General features: G+C 41.5%; 1 protein-coding gene and 1 long non-coding RNA gene across 3 annotated transcripts in view; both read left to right on the forward strand.

The window, feature by feature from the left end:
- The window catches only part of LOC116692418 (uncharacterized), a 19,227-nt gene extending 8,368 nt beyond the window's left edge, over positions 1–10,859 (forward strand). Inside the window, exons 2-3 of the long non-coding RNA XR_004332698.1 lie at positions 10,037–10,045; positions 10,848–10,859. This is a non-coding gene — a long non-coding RNA (uncharacterized LOC116692418). The remainder of the gene's footprint in view (positions 1–10,036; positions 10,046–10,847) is intronic.
- LOC116692400 (kazrin) overlaps positions 1–18,737 on the forward strand; it is a gene marked incomplete at its 5' end in the record, with an annotated part of 192,232 nt that overhangs the window by 11,846 nt on the left and 161,649 nt on the right. For both annotated transcript variants that reach the window (XM_032520679.1, XM_032520680.1), the window contains 1 exon segment: positions 11,727–11,884. In XM_032520679.1, the coding sequence (XP_032376570.1) occupies positions 11,727–11,884 (158 nt within the window).

Consider the following 18,737-nt stretch of genomic DNA (forward strand, 5'->3'; position numbering starts at 1 on the left):
GTGCCACTGGCTGCAATATAACCCCAAAGCATGATTGATCCACCTCCATGCTTAACAGTTGGACAGAGGTTCTTTTCATTTTGTTTCTTCTCCAAACGTACCTTTGCTCATTCTGGTCAAAAAGTTCTATTTTAACCTCATCGGTCCACAGAACGTGTTTCCACAATGCCTCAGGCTTGTCTACATGTTCATTTGCAAACTTCAAACGCTGATTTTTGTGGTGAGGACGTAGAAGAGGTTTTCTTCTGATGACTCTTCCATGAAGACCATATTTGTACAAGTATCTCTTTATAGTGGAATGGTGTACCACAACTCCAGTGTCTGCCAGGTCTTTCTGGATGGATCGTGCAGTCAAACGTGGGTCTGGACTTGCTTTTCTCACAATCCTGCGAGCTGTTCTGTCTGATGTTTTTCTTGGTCTTCCAGATCTTGCTTTAACTTCCACTGTTCCCGATGACAGCCATTTCTTAATTACATTCCGAACAGAGGATATTGGCATCTGAAACCGCTTTGCTATCTTCTTATAGCCTTCTCCTGCTTTGTGAGCGTCAACCATTTTCAGTTTCAGTTTTTCTAGACAACTGCTTAGAAGAACCCATGGTGCTGATTGTTGGGGCAAGGTCAGATGAGTCTGGGCATTTAAAACCTTAAGATTGACAGCACCTGGTCTTTCCAGACAATGATTGAGAACAATCAATGACACGGTCAGGTCTCAGCTTTCCAAAGGGGGCGGTGCATGCTATAAAGTCTGCCAGTAAACGTATCATCAATGTTGTTGAGGTTGTACAAATAGGCCGATTTATCTTTGACAATAATAAGTTAAATTCATTTTGATGTATATTTTCCGCATATTTTAATTTTGGCGTGAAAAAATGTATTAAACAATAATTTGGCTGCCCCCCTGCAATAACTCAGAGGATCCCTTAGGGGCCGTGGACCGCCTGTGGAAGATCACTGTCCCGGAAAATCCTCATACTTACTTTAGCCTGACAAGAACAATGAGAGAGAAAGAAGCTTGGATTCCAGTTCTCATTAATCACTGAGAACAGCATTGTGAATGGAGTCATTATGCTTATCAAATTTTACGTTCTTATGTAAACTTTTATTTAAAACACAAAATCATGTATCCGTTGTGGATGGATAATAAATGGAGAATAAAAATCAGGTTATATGTCATGTAACCAAGGCCAGAGGAGTATGTTTCATTCTCCGGATGTGTGCAGAGGCTTACAATCTCCCCTTCCACTGTAATTATCAGAGGCCCCACTGCCTAAAGGAGTAATCTCACTCTGGCTGAGGTGTTAGGATGGCACAGCAGTGGGTTACAGAACCACACAGAGCTGTTAGAGTGAGCTGACCCCGAAGATCAGTCAGCAGTTAGTGAACCAAGCAGTGTTGACTAAACTGCAAAGATGTCAAACTTAGCAACGTGTTAGAAATGTTATTCTTGAATGTAGTGGAGTCTGAACACAACAGACAAAAAGGCAAAAACAAAAAAATCAGTGACCGGAAAATCAAGTAACAGGCAGTAGGCAATAATCGATTTATGGTCTGTCGCTGCATCAATGTAGAATCGTCTAGGTCTACATTGCAATGCATCAATGCAATGATTTATTTCAACACCCCTAATGGATATGGTGGCATTGTTTGAAAACTGTCATAATGGTTAGCCAGGTTTGATGTCTAGAATAGAAAATGGTGTTGTCATTTATGCATGAATTAATCTTTTGTCTGGGTGGGTGGTGGTGACGGAGGGGACATCATGTTGCAAGTTTTATGTTTTGTATGTATGTAAAAAAAAATATATATATATATATATAAATATCTTGGACGAAAAATGTGGGTTTCATGTCGACGCAGTCTGTAAAAAAGCCAACCAGCACTTATATTTATTTTGTAAGCTCCAAATTGTTAGCGTTGAGGTGACTCCGACGGGAATGTTTTATTGAATCACTTCTTACCTACTTACTGCTTCTCATCCCATCTCTAAGGGAGATGCCAGCCACCCTCCTGAGGAAACCCATTTTGGCCGCTTTACCCTGGATCTCGTTCTTTTGGTCATGACCCAGCCTTCATGACCATAGGTGAGGGTAGGAATGAAAACTGACCAGTAGATCGAGAGCTTTGCCTTCTGGCTCAGCTCTCTTTTCGTCACAATATATGCGAAAAATTGAATGTAATACCGCACCCGCTGCACACATTGAGCCTTGTTATCCTCAACTGGATGGCCCTCGTCCCATAATCCCGCAGCACCTCCCACAGTATCTCCCCAGGGACCCGGTTATACGCCTTCTCCAGATCCACAAAACACATGTAAACCGGGTTGGCATACTCCCAGGTTCCCTCCAGGATCATGCAAGAGTGAAGATCTGATCTGTTGTTCAACGACCAGGATGGAATCTGCATTGTTCCTCTTCAACCTGAGGTTCGACTGTTGACCAAACCCTCCTTTCCAGCACCTTGGAGTAGACTTTACCAGGGAGGCTGAGTAGTGTCAAACCCCTGTAATTGGCACACGCCCTCTGGTCCCCCTTTTTGAACAAGGGAACAACTACCCCGGTCTCCCACTCCCTAGGCACCGTCCCAGACTTCTACGCAATGTTGAAGAGGCGTGTCAACCAAGACAGTCCCTCCACCCCCAGAGCTTTCAGCATTCATGGACGGATTTCATCAATCCCTGGGGCTTTGCCACTGTGGAGTTGTTCAACTACCCCAGCGAGTTCCACCAGGGAAATTGACAACAATCACCCATCATCCTCCAGCTCTGCCTCTACCATAGAGGGCATTTTAGCTGGATTTAGGAGTTCCTCAAAGTGCTCCTTCCACTGCCCTATTACCTCTTCAGTTGGGGTCAACAGCGCCCCATCCTTACTGTACACAGCTTGGATGGATCCCCGCTTCTCCCTCCTGAGGTGGCAAACGGTTTTCCAGAAGCACCTTTTTGCCAACTGAAAGTCCTTCTCTATGTCTTCTCCGAACTTCTCCCTCACCCTCTGCTTTGCCTCTTTCACGGCTGAGGCCACAGCCCTTGGATCTTTTTGGTACCTTGCAACTGCCTCCAGAGTCCTCTGGGATATATCCCGAAAAGATTCCTTCAGTTGGCTTTCCTGACCACCGGTGTCCACCACGGTGTTTGTGGGTTACCGCCCCTTGAGGGACCAGGAGTATGGTTCCAGAACCAAGACTGTGCTTAGAGTTACAGCCCCACCAGATCCAACTGGTTGCGCTCCACCTCCCTCACAAGTTCTGGCTCCTTCCCCCATAGAGAGGTGACATTCCACGTCCCCAGAGCAAGCCTTTGGCGCCGGGGTCTTGCTTGTCCGTCGCGGCCCCTGACGTTCACCGCCACCCATGTGGCAGCACACCCGACCCCAGCGGTTCCTCCCACAGGTGGTGGGCCCATGGGTTGGAGAGAGAGGAGCCACGTAGCTAGCTGTGCCCGGCCAGGCTTTGTGGCAAACCCGGCCACTAGACGCTTGCTGACAAGCCCTACATCTGGGCCTGGCTCCTGACGGGGGCCCCAGGCTTTCACCGGGCATGATCACTCTATCTCGTCCTCATTCACGCTAAAGGAGGGTCTAGCTACTCCACTCAGCATTTGGGGATGGGAGGAAAATGGGCTCTGGTTTAATGACATTTCTTTAAACCAATCAGAATTGTCATGGATGGTGCTAAACTCTGCACAGAGCCTCTGAAAAATATTTGCGCTAGACAAAACTCAGATTGGACAGATGCCTAGCTAGCTGTCTCAATTTACCATGCAGAGAACTGAGGAGTAGTCAACAATAGTCCTCATAAATCCACCGGATTTAAAATTCCAACACAAAGAAAGCAGAAGGAAACGGAAAATACATGCATCTGGCAAAGTCATATAGTGCTACATCTTCCATTTATTTTCGGGGGGAGGGTTAAAAAAAACGTGACTAGATAACATGAGAAAGTAATAAAACAATAGGCTTTTTGTCATTTGGGTGACAAGAAATGGCAATAACGCAGCAATTTAATGTGCGTTTACTTGAGTTGGTAGTGCTGTGCAACCATTTATTTATCATTAAATTAGACACAGGTCCACTGAAGCCGTTTCATTGAATGGAAGTTCCCATATGAAACGCAACATTCAGTTTGAACTTAAACACTAAACCCTGATGGAAGACTGCCATTATACATGTAATCCCTCTTGTTTATGTTTTAGCAGCAGCTTCCAGCCCCTACAGCCAAATCGGCAACAATGACAGTGAAAGGAAATGGTCTTGTCAAGTGTGATTAATGCCCGCCCCCCCTCTCTCCTGGTGCCAGTGTACAGACTTCTCAAGTGTAGTTTGAGGAGCTGTGGTACGGCATGAACGTCCACTCACATTACAGCCTGCCATACTTCCTATTCACAGCATTTTAACCAAGCAACAACTTCACCACTGAAAACACTCTAATGAATATTACAATTTCATGTAAATATTCAACATAAAGAGAGGAAGTCTGCGAGGGGTGGTGCCAGGGGGGTGAGGTATGGGAGTAGATTGTTTTTCAGTCTGATCTAAAACCATAAGAATATTAAGGCCACTGTTTCTAGTTGGACTCAAGTTCCTTTGCTTTCATTTGGCATAATGTTTTTGCTGATGCACTCAGCACTACCCATTAACCCTTGATCGGTGAGTTCAGAGAAAGTGCATAATCTTTTTATAGAGTGTTTGAAATCATTTCACAATGAGAGCATTTTTGTCTTTAAAATTCACACCGCGTTGCAGAGGAAATAAGAGTGCCGCATTCAGAAGTCCTGTCTTGTGAAAGTGAGATGTTCGTGGAGTGCTCAGAAGTTTAACTTTGAACTACAGTTGGAGGTGTTTATTCTGGGATTCACATTTTAATCATCGTCGGGCAGATACAATATACAAATGGAAGTCTGTTTCTACAGCAAACACCGGCAAAGTTTCCTCAGCCTCTAGATACTTGGCCTAGATCCAAACTTTGACAGCATTTACAAAGACAGTTCCTTCCAGACAAGCGCTGCAAACAGCACACTGTCAGACCACCCAGTTTCTATGAAAAGACTTGACAAATATTTTCAAGGCATACAAGCCAGACAGTTTTGAGTCAGCGTAACCATTTAATCTCATCTAGACTTTGACGGTGGGGTCTGTGTGTTGAATCCTTCCTGTTTGTGCAGAGCTTCGTGTTGAATGTGACCAAAATCAAAATTGACCAGAGACAACAGAGCATTAGAAACAAGGCTTTTCCTTTTAACTTTAGAGCCCTGTGTCTGTTTATGAGCCGGCAATGTTTATGATGCTTCATTATTAGAAGCTGAAGTTAATGCACAAACAGCATTAGTCCTATTATGTTGCAGCTGCTGTCCCTTTGTACTCAGACATCCGATACGTTAAAAGGAAAAAAATATTCTAGCTCTCTATAATAAAGTAAGAGCTTAAGCTGCTCTGTAATCCATTCAACAATTGAGGATGTTGTTACAACTGCAGCAGAAAAAACAAGAATGAGGACAGACAGAAGAGAGCTTCAGTCATGTAAAGCTCAGCAGAAACAAGGGAAAAATCGAGGGGAATGCATTCTCTGCTGGAGGGGCAAAAATACAGATGTGGTGAGCCAGCGCTAGTTTTTTCTGACACACACACACACACACACAAACACACACACACACACACACACACACACACACACACACACACACACACACACACACACACACACACACACACACACACACACACACACACACACACACACACACACACACACACACATTCTTTTAAGTGCACAGAGCTCACCACCTCCAGGAAACCACATCCAATTTCTGCTTCTCTCCCTTTATTCCACCCATTACAGCGGTAACAGATACGATTAGTGGGGTTTAATGAGCTCTGCAGAGATGAGAGTTCAGCTTGCTGCTCTATGCTTCACAGCTACAGAACCCCCGGGGTTCAAATCCACCAAACAAATTATGCGTGTACCTCACTCACTTTGCACCTTCTCTGCCTCTTGAAATTCTCAATCTGGAACTGTAGGTGGGAATTGTGGTGGTATGATGTGCATTTGTGTACATGCATCATGTTTGAACATACATGTTTGTGCCGCCATGTTCATGGTTTTATGATGTACTCATGACCTGTGAATTATTCAGGAGTTTTGATTTCTGTTCTGTGCCATGTTTTATGTGTGCATGCAGAGTAGGGCTGCAAATAATGATTTTTTTCAGTAATCAGCTCAAACAATTGGTCCATAAAATGTCAGAATGCTCAGAAACTCCAACCAGGAGATAATTCCCATTCTTGCCTGATATAACACTTAAATGATTCATCAGTTATACAAATTGTTGTTGATGGCCCACTTTCATATCACCCACCACCCTCGACATTCGAAAAAACCCAGAGAACTTTTGAAAAGACTTCAATGTTATCAGTTATAACATCACTTAAGGCAATATGATATGCAAAGTATCCTTATGAGACATTGATAAGCATGAAAACATCACATATGTATCAGGACATGTTTTTTTACTCTAACAGACAGACTTGAAGTTGATATTATTTTAAAGATTGTTGTGTTCTTTTATTGTCATCTTGTATGACGTGAGGGCTGGGATTGTTTCTCACCACAGTGATTTCATCAATTTGCCTTTATTTCACAGTGTAATTAAATTAAGTGGGAAGACTGTAAACCATCCGACTCAGTTCACAGGCAGTAAGGTTCAGCAATAGGCCAATACTGTGTTTTATGCAATGCCATCAATAGGGGGCAGTGTTGTATAGCACAGCTACCAAGCTAGATCATTTACTCAAAATCCTTTTAGATGCTGCATTCCCTCCAGTAAAATCTATGGCTTCAACTTTTCTGATGTTTACAAACCACTCCACTTAGATCAGGACCGATGCTTCTGATTGCAAAATAACGGTTTAACTCTTACCATGTGACTCCTTGCATAGTGTTTTTTTTCACTATTTAATAAAAAGAAAAACTTCAAAGACATCAGTGTATGATGTTGCATTCAATGTCCGTTTTTGTTACTTACAGTGATGCAGACACATTTTGGTTGATACTGAAATCCAATACCGAGCCTATATATGTATTCATCACCTAGCCACCAACTAGACTATTAATCACCTCCAAAGAGTATCAATCTTTAGATTTTTTTTCATAATATGCGCACTTTAAATCAAACTCAGTGGTGAGTGAAACTGAAAGCAGAGGGACAGACACAGCGCTGTAGCGGAGCCAAGGAAACACACTTTGTAATTTATCTATATTGGTTATCAGGCAAATAAAACGCTGATACAGATAATCTGCAAACTGTCAAAAAACTGGCCAATAATTGGTTATCGCTACACAATTCAAATTTATTGTAGAACTACATCTGCACACAATTTCACATTGCATACACATTGTGTTTTTTAATACATCAAACTAAAATAAAGAACTTCACTGAGTATGACCTTGTACAGCTCAGTGCACAGCAGCAAATGTAACTCTGACATCAGAAACCCTAGAAATTGATTTATGGCTCATCTCTACATATTTCTCAATATTTCTCCAAAATTCCCATGAAATAAGCCCCTTTTATCTTGACTTTGGCCTGACTGCTGCACCTTATCCTATTAGGTTTGCTGCATACATTCTTTAAAACATTTTTCATCGGTAGTGATCTTATTCCCCCTGGCACCCAGTGTTCTTCCTCCTGAACAGATACAGGCCTGACGGGGTGCCACTGTGGCCTGTCCTCCTCACTTGTTGTGCTGTTCTTGCTCTATAGGAAGACATGTAAGGCACTTTGAGATTTGACTATATGCTGGCAGTAGGGCTGGGTACTTAAATTCAATAATTTTTAGGCACCGACCTACATGCCTCTAAAGTATTGCGTACCAAAAGATGCTTTGTCATTCAATACTAGGGATGGGAAGAATAATCTCTCTAGAACGATTCGATGCTCGATGCAGATAAGTTAATAATGAATAAAAACATTTGTGCTTAATGTTGTAACCTCTTTTTGTGTTTATAAAATTGGTATTGTTTGGGAACCGGTAGGGAAGTCACGGTATTGGAATCAGTACCGGTATCGAACATTCTTTAATGATTCCAGCCCGGCTGGTGAGACACCAATGGGGGGAAAAAAACAGGTCCCAGAAAGACTAAAGGAGAATGAGCTGGAATCACAATTTTATTTCTTTCCATTCATTTGTAACCTAACTACTGCAGTATAAGCTTTGATTTTGCCTTCCCACCTCCATTTCTCTGCCTCTCTTTCATCAGCTTTCAGATTTGCCGAAGGGAAGCTGTGTGACAAATCTATTTCATTTTGCAGACAAAGATTGTTGAAACACATGGCGGAAACGGCTTTTAAGAAAAGTATTAATTGTGTGCTTGTTAATAGTTTGTCTATGAAATTATGCGTAATGCTTCCAAACTATTTGTTTGTACCTTGTGTGCTTTAAAGGCTTAATGGTTGCAGTATTGGAGACTGGAAAATCAATATTTGATGTTAAACAGGGTAAAAGGTTATGTGTGTGTGACCCATTGTACTGCAGCGTAAATATCTATTGATTTCAGTGCATAGTGTAGCTTTCATGATCAATGGCTATGAATTTTAACCGATCGATGATGTTTACAACACAGTGACAATTTGTCAAATCTGTTTTAAAACATCTTTCTTCACTACAATGTCTTTTGATTTCCCGTGAATAGATAACATGATTACACGGAGAGTTATATTTCAATTTATGACATAGACTCAGTTTCCACTCAGGTACTGGGCCGTAAGATCTAATGCAATCCACTGCAACTGCTCAGCCATCAATTCTACCTCTACAAAAATAATAAGTTCATTTAATTGTGAGAGAGGTGTTAATTTATTTCTATTATGGACTTTGCAGTTTGCAGTAGTGGTGAACTAGACTAAATTTGAGAATAAAAATGAGAGTGGAACTGCACCTACCAATTAGTTTCTTTAATAAGTTATATGCTGAATATTTTCTTGATTAATTGATTTATTGTTTGGCCCACAAAATATCAGTAAACAATTTAAAACGTCCATTACATTTTCCCAAAGCTCAAGGTGACTTCTTCAATATGCTTGCTTTGCTTGAGTAGAAGTCAAAAGCTTAAAGATAATAAATGTATGCTCATACCAGCAAATATTCCTATATATTTTAGATTTGAAGTGAATATTTGGCATTTTTACTTTTAAAAATGACTTGCATAGTTGCCGATAAATTCTTTGTCTAATTGACTAATTAATCGATGATTAGACTAATCTAATAATCTTACAATCATTAGGGGGAGGGATATTGGAAACGCATCTAAATTTGAAAGCAGTCAAGTGCAACACACTGCAAACTACACTTCTAAAGCTAAAACTAAAGCAGTATACCCTCAATAATGAACATATTAAAATAAATACCTCTCAGACAGTATCCATCCAAAATCAACATGATTATCTTTGTTAGGGTAGAATTTATGGCTTAGCTACTGTTGTACCTAATAAAGTGGCCGCCGGGAGTTCTTTTTTCTTCAAACATCAAAGCGGGGTACCTGGGTAGCTGACTTGGTAGAGCACGTGGCCATAAATAGCGGTTTACTCATCGACACAGCGGACGCAGGTTTGACTCTGGCCTAAGGCCCTTTGCTGCATGTCATTCCCCCTGTTTCATGTCTTCATCTGTCCTAAGAAAACAATGGCCTAAAATGCAAATGGAAATCTGTGTATTTATTTTAGTGTGAAACACGCTGCTGGTTATTCAGAGCGTAGATGGACAGTATTCTACCCCGTTCTTGTCTGCTTGCCCTACATTGCACATCCCAAGCCTTATGGACATCTTGGCTTCTGCATTTCTTTAAAAGATAAATCTTTTGGCATTTTAGGCCTTCTTTTGTGACAGAATGGCTTAGATCGTATGTGGGTGCACGCTCTACCAGGTGAGCTACCCATGTGCCCTTGCTTCTGCGTTCTTTATGTTTTACATCAAATTATTTCACAAGCATCTCAAAGCCGTGCTGTCTTGCAAAAGTCAAACCTCTTCAGTGTTTGTGTTCACAGGATATACAAGTACATTACATAGTTTTGGAGTCACAAGTGCCTGCATGTTCATTAATTGGCCAGTAGAGGGCACTAAGAGTAAGCAGCTAAAATCCCATCTGCCAAAGAACTGGAGGAGAAAAGATGCTTCATACATAATTGCTAATGTGCTTCTGTGTTGCTTCCTCTTCCGGAAAGATATGCTGAAAGTAGCAGGAAGATTAGGTCTTGTCTTTAAATCAACCACTTTTGCATATAAATTCAATAAATGTGTAAGAACAGTGACCATCTTACTGTAGTCCACTATTAGTTGAGAAGTGAACTGGCTGCAGAGTCTGTGAACTCAGACAACAACCAGGCCACTCATGTATTCAAACATCTGATGTCTGCTCAACTCTCACCTCGAGGGGACGCAGTCTTCTTCTTCAGCCCCCTCTTTCCCTTCTTATCTCTGCCGCCTTCGGTGCCGACTTGTCAAATGTCCTACTCAAAGCTTGTTTGCTTGGAAATGTCTGCCACGGTGAAATAATTTTTTGGTTATGTAATATATTAATCTATGCTCTCGTTCTTCTTTTTTTTTTGCGAAGGCTTTTGTGTGTGAAAGAGGCTTTATATTTTCATCCTGAAAAGACCCTATCCAGATCTTTGGCCTAAAAATTATCCTACTTTTTATGGATTTAGCACGTTGCATATATGCATTTGGCAGAAATGTGCCAGTGCGTGATTGCAGCAGAACACAAGATTTAAGGTTTCAGAGTCTGTATCAGTGGCCGTCAATCCTTGATCATCTCTGTCTCCCTTTATAACTGAAAAGCTTGGAGTTTTAGCTAAGTTTAAATACTGGAAAGATCGATAATGAGACATTAGGGGTTAATGTAGCAGCAAATGAAAAATACAAAAGACTCTTATGCTAAAAAGGCATAAAAATATGGAAATAGCTTTTCTCCCACTCTTAATTTATCCAACAGTTTCACCATGTAGGTGGCCTCGGAAATAGTTGTGGTGACCTTTCAAAGACTTAGGGGAATTCATGTTAAATGGAAGAAGTGTGTGTGTGTGTGTGTGTGTGTGTGTGTGTGTGTGTGTGTGTGTGTGTGTGTGTGTGTGTGTGTGTGTGTGTGTGTGTGTGTGTGTGTGTGTGTGTGTGTGTGTGTGTTTGTGTGTGTGTGTGTGTGTGTGTGTGTGTGCATGTGTCATGCATGCAAGAAGGAGGAAGTACAGTAGTGCTGGCTATTTCTTTTTTTTTTTATGTGGAAGCCTGGCTGGAGAGGAAACCTGAACGGAGAGGTTTGCCAGGAACACACAAGGGCAAGAACAGGGAAACAAAAACAGGATGACTCTCAGGCCGACATGGAACATTCTGGAGCAGAAAGGGCGTTGACAGAGAAAGTCAGTGACAGTGTGATAGGAGGAAACAGTGTTCTTCCACTGTGTTATCTCTGTTGTTCCTGCTCAAAAGAGGCCGGCTATAGATCCAAAAAAGAAGGTGTGTGCGTTTGCGTAATTGTGCTCTGGTGTTGAAAGCATTTTATGATGCACTTAAGCTTGCCTGTACTCTGATAGGGAAGACATATTGTTTAACTTTTTAATTGTCTTTTGTAATGCCAGTTTCATTCACCAGATAGATGACTAATATTTTAATAACCAATAACCAATAATCCAAATGGAGCAAATGCTCTGTAAGTAAGTAAAACTGTGTGTCTCCCTCTAGCTGTGCAGTCTCTGAACAGCCTGAATGACCAGATTGCAAGCATCATGGTGACTGGTACCAAGCCCCTGGAGCAGGAGCAGCCTGTCTTTCCTCCTCCTGAGAAGGAGCCACTGCAGAAGTCCATGAACCTGATGAGGCACCTCCTTGTGGATGCACAGGTAAAAGAAACAGTACATTCTTTGGCTCACAAGAAGGCAGGTGGCTAGAGAAAGAGAGACTCATCACTAAATAGCTGTTGGATACAGGATGGAGGATGAGTTGAAGGGTGGCTGGCATTACTGGTTGGTCACGCCACCATGTGTAGTTTCTGAGTCCTAGAAATGTTCACCAAAACTATTTCAATGAAACCATCACAATCACTGATCGTGGTTAAGTACATTAATGCAGTGCTTATGTGAAGAGTTTAACTTTGATGCACAACTATACTTTCCTGACAAGCCAGACCCACATCAAGATGTTGGGTCTAAGGGTTAAGCCTACCCACCGACTCTATACACAATGTGATTGGCCTGACCAGAATTAATCTGCAAATTACATTTGCTGCTGCTAGGGTGTGTCTAGATTTCAAGGCTACAATTATACATACACATGTAGACAAATTTGGGCTGCTGACCAATTGTATCTGTGGAAGCGTTTCTCCTAACTCTGCAACACATTATGCGTCTCATATCCCTTTAATTGCCTCCTTGAGTCCTCCACTACCTCTCATGGCTTCCGAAGGAAACAATGGGAGGAGATAGGTAACAAGCGTGTGTGTGTGTGTGTGTGTGTGTGTGTGTGTGTGTGTGTGTGTGTGTGTGTGTGTGTGTGTGTGTGTGTGTGTGTGTGTGTGTGTGTGTGTGTGTGTGTGTGTGTGTGTGTGTGTGTGTGTGTGTGTGTGTGTGTGTGTGTGTGTGTGTGTGTGTGTGTGTGTGTTAAAGCTTATTTTTGGGGCATTTTAAGCCTTTATTTCTGACAGCTTAGACTGGAAAGGGGAGAGAGAGGAGGAATGACATGCAGCAAAGTGCCGCAGGTCGGAGTTGAACCTGTGGCTGCTGCGTTGAGGACTAAGCCTCTTTATATGGGTGTGCACTCTACCAGGCGCCCGCAAAAGTCTTTTAGAGAGATGAGACGTCCTTTCCTCTGAAGAGTTACATGAATTTGTCAACTGTTTAGGTTGGGTTAGGTTCAGCTGCACGGCTTCCAGGAAGTCTGCTCTTGTGTATCCTCGCTTATAGTTCCTCGATTGGACCCTCCTCAATCCTAGCTCCTCGGGGCAGAAATAAGGGCTTTGAGACGACCTTCACCAACGAGGGACAGAACAATTTCTGGTTCAGCTCTGCCGCTTTCATGGTGTGATTGTGGTACTAATCTTTATGGTGTTAAAAATGATGTCTGAAGTGGTTGACATATGTTATTTGAAGACTTCACCTTGGGCAAGTTGTGATGGGAATTCTTTTTTTTTGTTTCCTTTACTATTTTCTGAAATTTTTTAAGATTATTTTGGGGCATTTTTAGGTCTTTATTTGACAGGACAGCCGAAGACATGAAAGGGGAGAGATGGAAGGGGAATGACATGCAGCAAAGAGCCGCAGGTCGGCGTCGAACCCCGACCCGCTGCTTTGAGGAGCAAACCTCTATAGATGGGCACCTGCTCTACCAACTGAGCTATCCAGGCATTCTATTTTCTGACATTTTAAAGACTAAATGATTGATTGTATGATAAGTCTAAAAAATAATGAAATAGATATATTAAAAATGGAATAAAATTATCTTTAATTGCAGACCTTTATGCAATGCTGTGAGATTATCTTGGACTGATGTAAAACAAGACCCATGTAATCAACCTTATAAATTGCTGGCTAATGCGGTCTCGGAGAACAAAGGTCAGAAAAGGCACTTGAATTTATGAAACCACAACAGAGAACACCCTAGTTTGTGCCAATAGCTGGCAGCCTTGTGGTGTAGGAGTACACGTCATGCTTCATTTTGCACCAGGGCAAATTGTTTGTTAAGCCCAAGAATGCTATTCGTGCTGCTCCGACAAAGGGCCTCAGATGAAATGAAAATATTGACTTTGTGTAATAGGGGTGCAACAACAAGGTTACATTTCCTCCATCAGATTCAATTGCCACTTAAATTTCCTCAGTGTGATGACAATCCAATGAACAGAACATCATGCTAGAAAGTAGAAGAAACAGTTAATGTGCTTTTTCTTGCCCCCCTCCCTCTCCTGGACTGAATCATCCTCCAAGTCCTCTTTCTCACAGGTGACCCCAGTGTCCATAAAATGAATGTTCAATCACCCAAGTAAGCAGCTGTGAAAATGTTTGAGGATTGATATTTGTGTACTGCTAGCACGGCAGCTTTCTCTCCCTGAGATTTCTCCTCTTGTTTTGCTCATGTTCTTGCCGATAATTTCCCATAACCTTTGTGAGGGTAGAGGATGAGATGAGAGGCTGGATTCCTACGAGCTCCAATTAGGGGAGGGAGGATGCAGCCTGATGAAGTGGCAGTGTCAAGAGTGTGATTGAGCTGTTTGCGATTTAATGCACATATGCTTGTTGTGTTAATTGGTTATAGTGTCATTTATATTCCCTCTCACAAATACAAATTAATTTGTGCTGGAAAATGTACTGCATGAGCTACAGTATAATAGATGTTGCTGAATAAAAATGGTAATGGACTAGGTTGCAAGGCTTTATGTACTAAGGGTAAGCCATTTTTTAATCATTTATATCAAACTAAAATAGGTTAACACACAGATCCCAACAAAATACCTAGTTAGCATTTCTGTCTCTTTGATTCTCTAAGTCCATTTCTCTGTGAGGCTAAAAAGTGTGTTTAATGATCAAAGCTCGAGGAAACATCCCTTGCACACCTAGACAGGGGACGTAGAGACAACTGAGTGACTGGTGATTGACATTGAACGCTCCTTTCTCCTCCTTTTTTTGACTTTATCACATTATCTCTCCATCTCCCTCTAAAAGACGGGTAGCCATCTTTCTTATAACAACACAGCAGACTCTGTCTTGTTAATTTACTCACAGTCCAGGTACTTTTCATTCTGTCAGCAATCTTTTGAACGTTGTTATTTTCATTTTAGTCATAGCACAAGCAAAATGTCATGAAGCAAGCGTCTATAAGAAAAGACTACTGCCCTTTTTTTTTGTTTCCTCAGTTACATGCAGTATAAAGTGGCTGATATGTCAGTATTGGGAGCATAAAAACAATCTCTATATTTAATTTTTTGGGTCCAAACTGTAGTATGTAACATATGGTGTTGGCAGAACAGAAAACATTTATGTCCAAAACACAAGATAATTGAATATTGCATTATTTGATTCTTTGGTCATGGAAAACCTTGAAATGTGGTCTCCAGACGTTAGATGGTTGGACACATAATCCCTGACATTTTTTAAAAGTTTATTTATAAATGTTCATGGACATTTTGTTTTAATGCCACCCCAAATGACATCTCAAATCCCCAAGCAACAACCAACTACTTTGAGAAAACACTCTTGCTAATGAAAATATTTGTTTAATAACAAAATAAAACCCACATATATAGATGATGAAATTAATCATAAGGCTAGACAGAAAATAGATAATAATGACTGTCAAATTTGGCAAACATAACGATGAATAATTAAAAGTATATTATAAGTTTTTTTTTTTAAATGCACAAAAGCTATACACACAGGGCTTGACATTATCTTTTTTGCTCACTAGCCAGTGTGACTAGTGGTTTTCCAAAAGCTATGAGCCATTTAGCATCTTTACTAGCCACTAGATTGTGGAAATTACGTTTTATTTGAATAAAGTTGTTTATGGTTTGCTAAAATTAACTTGAAGAAACCCTTTTTAAATGTTAATGAGCCCTATAAACACCTAAATCAAGATAAAATATAACACTGCAGTCATCAAATATTCAACTCTGATGATGTGTGTAAAGATCCTTTTTGTATTAAAACACACAACTGAATAAGACGCACACATGAAAGAGTAGCTTCTTATGCATTGGCTAGGTAGTGCAGGGGTGTAGAAGATTAGTTGCAAGTAGTTGAAAGTGATTTAAGTTGTTTTTCTTCCACTGATCACCTGCAGTTCTGCAGTGACTGAGGGGGGGGCGCACCACACCAGCTGTGAAAGAGGGACTTAATGGGCCCTATTTCAATGATCTAAGCGCATGGCGTGAAACGCCTGGCACAGGTGCATTTAGGTTGTGTACGAATCCACTTTTGCTAGTTTAACTGTGGAAAAAAGGGTGTATGCACCAGCTGCATGGTTCAAAAGGGTTGTACATAGTGTCTTAATTAATCATAGGTGGAGGCTGGGGGGTTTGGCCTTGACCAACTGCCACTTTGCTCATTTGAAAGCCATGATGTCTATCTGTCATGGGTAGGACAAATTCTCTGAGCAGACAGAGCAGAGAAAGGGTAGGTAACCTTACCCCTTATGATGTCATAAAAGGGCAAGGTTAGCTCCCCTTTCTCAGGGTTCAGTGTCTTGCCCAGGGATCGAACCACCAGGCAAGCGCTCTACTGCTGAGCAAAGTGAAATTTTCAGGCCATTGGACCTTTTAACAAACCAATACTATTATCCTGCAACAGACCGCTCACTGCAGAGGAGTTCCGTGTGGATTTTTCTTTTTCTCCAATGGCCCATATGTTGTGTATCCTGCAGTCAAGCTGGGAGGAGATTGGCTGCTGAGCTTTTGCCACAGACCCTCTCACTAACTCCCCTTCCCGTGCTGTAGCCGGCTGTGACAACATTAGCTGTGCTGTCAGTCATCCGTTGAGTGGAACGGGGGGGAGAGAAAGAGAAAGTTTGAGCACAGGACGCAGATTGGAGGCCATTAAAGGTGACTTTGACAGTGACTGAGTGGAGACGCTGATAAATAAGATCTATCTGACCCTCACTGACCTCCACTCTGCTCTAATGATAAGCGCAGAGCTGCAGGCACGTCTGTCACTCTTACAGACAAAGCAAAGTGGATTCATGTCTTTCTTTACAAGAAAACAATGAATATAGAAACATATTGGATCAAGATTTCATGTAAAGAAATTTTCACAAAAAGGCGCTTATTGTGAGCCCTTTTTAATACTAATTGACCACAGAGAAAATCAGTATTGCTGGCATTTCCGGCTATTCTAAGAGGAGCAACATTGTACAGCTTTAAATCTTACAAGCTTAACTTATCATACATACATTGTCATAATGCGTGTCATATATGAATATTACATTATCAACTTTTAAACTAATAAAAAGTCAGTGTTGTGTTTACTGCTTATTCTGATCCCATGTGGCCAAAAAACAATTAATACGGCTTACATGACAGCATATGCTAACAAAATAATCCCCGATATCTACAGTTAATGTAGATGTTGTATACCTCAGACTGAGACTGTATACCTTAGTCAGTTGTGTCAAATCAAATGCCTATCCTGTCTCCAAATTAATATTTCAACAAAAAAGACTGACTTCCATATATATATATTAACCATTAGTGCTGGACCTGTGCCCAGGGTCATGGAAGAGCGCAGGCTGCCCAGAGTCTCCGAGGACTGGAAGGAGGGGCTGAGTATGTGATGGGTCTGGCGGGGTCATTCTGTCTCTCTCCGACTGGGGCCTCAGCTGGCCCTCCGGAGCACGGTTCTTACCCATGCATAATACATCCCCTTAGTCCCATCTGCCCTCTCAGCCCTTCCTCTGACTCTACCAGGCCTGTCTAATAGGCCCAGCTCCAATAAGCGACAGCCAGATATGCTGCCATGTGCTACTATGGTATGGCTTATGTACCAGCTCAATCCCAGGGTGTCCAATTGAGAATAAAATTGGTATTTGGTTCAAAGAGCATTTTGTCTTCATCTTCTGTTGGAGATAGCCGAGTGTTGCCTGGGTTTAACTCTGCTGTCAAAACTCCAGCAGTTTTTTCCAAACTCAAATTCTTGCCCGAGTTCATTGTTTATATGTGTTGTTTGAATTTGAAAATGATTCTCTTATATCAAGGCAGGAAGCTTGAACTTGAGGTCATTTGTTAGAAGTCTCTTGTGATTCTTACATTTTCGATTAGTTCTTATTTCTGTCTGCCTTTCCTCAAAGTTATAATTGCCCAAACTCTAAATGTTATTCGCATCGATGGTACTCATACAGACAAAGTCCAACCACTGTCATTGTAATGCTGCTGCGGTCAAGAGCATTGCACTTAATGAAATGCTCAGGGATATCTCATAATTGAGTAGATGTATCCAGAAGGTACGTAACTTTTCTGTTTATCTGCTATTTGCAATCTTCTTCTTTCTTTCAGCCCAAAAAAATGTAATTAGTGGGGTCGAGACGGATGATATTACTCCTCTAGCTGGTGGACTTGTGTGTTGAGGATTGAAAATGGTGTCTTATCTTGTAAGGAATACAGTGTGTGAAAAGTGTTTACCCCCTTCCTCATTTCCTGTTCCTTTTCATGTTTGTCACACTTAAGTGTTTCGGAACATCAAACCATTTAAACAATAGTCAGGACACACAAGTCACACAATGCAATTTGTAATGAAGGTGTTTATTATTAAAAGTTGAAAAAAAATCCAAACCATCATGGCCCTGTGTGAAAAAGTGATTGCCCCCTAAACCTATAACTGATTGGGCCACCCTAGCAGCAACAACTGCAACCAGCGTTTGCGATAACGTGCAATGAGGCTTTTACAGCGTCCTGGAGGATTTTGGCTCACTCATCCTGCAGAATTGTCCTAATTCAGTTACATTAGAGGTTTTCGAGCAGGAACGGCCTTTTTAAGGTCATGCCACAACATCTCAATATGATTCAGTCAGGACTTTGCTAGGCCACTCCAAAGTCTTCATTTTGTTTTTCTTAAGCCATTCGGTGGTGGACTTGCTGGTGTGTTTAGGATCATTGTTCCTGCTGCAGAACCCAAGTTCGTTTCAGCTTGAGTACACGAACGATGGGCGACATTATCCTTCAGGACCTTGGTAGACACAGATTCATAGTTCCTTTTATCACGGCAAGTCTCAGGTCCG

This window comes from Etheostoma spectabile, chromosome 7 (assembly GCF_008692095.1).
Source record: "Etheostoma spectabile isolate EspeVRDwgs_2016 chromosome 7, UIUC_Espe_1.0, whole genome shotgun sequence".
NCBI lineage: Eukaryota > Metazoa > Chordata > Actinopteri > Perciformes > Percidae > Etheostoma > Etheostoma spectabile.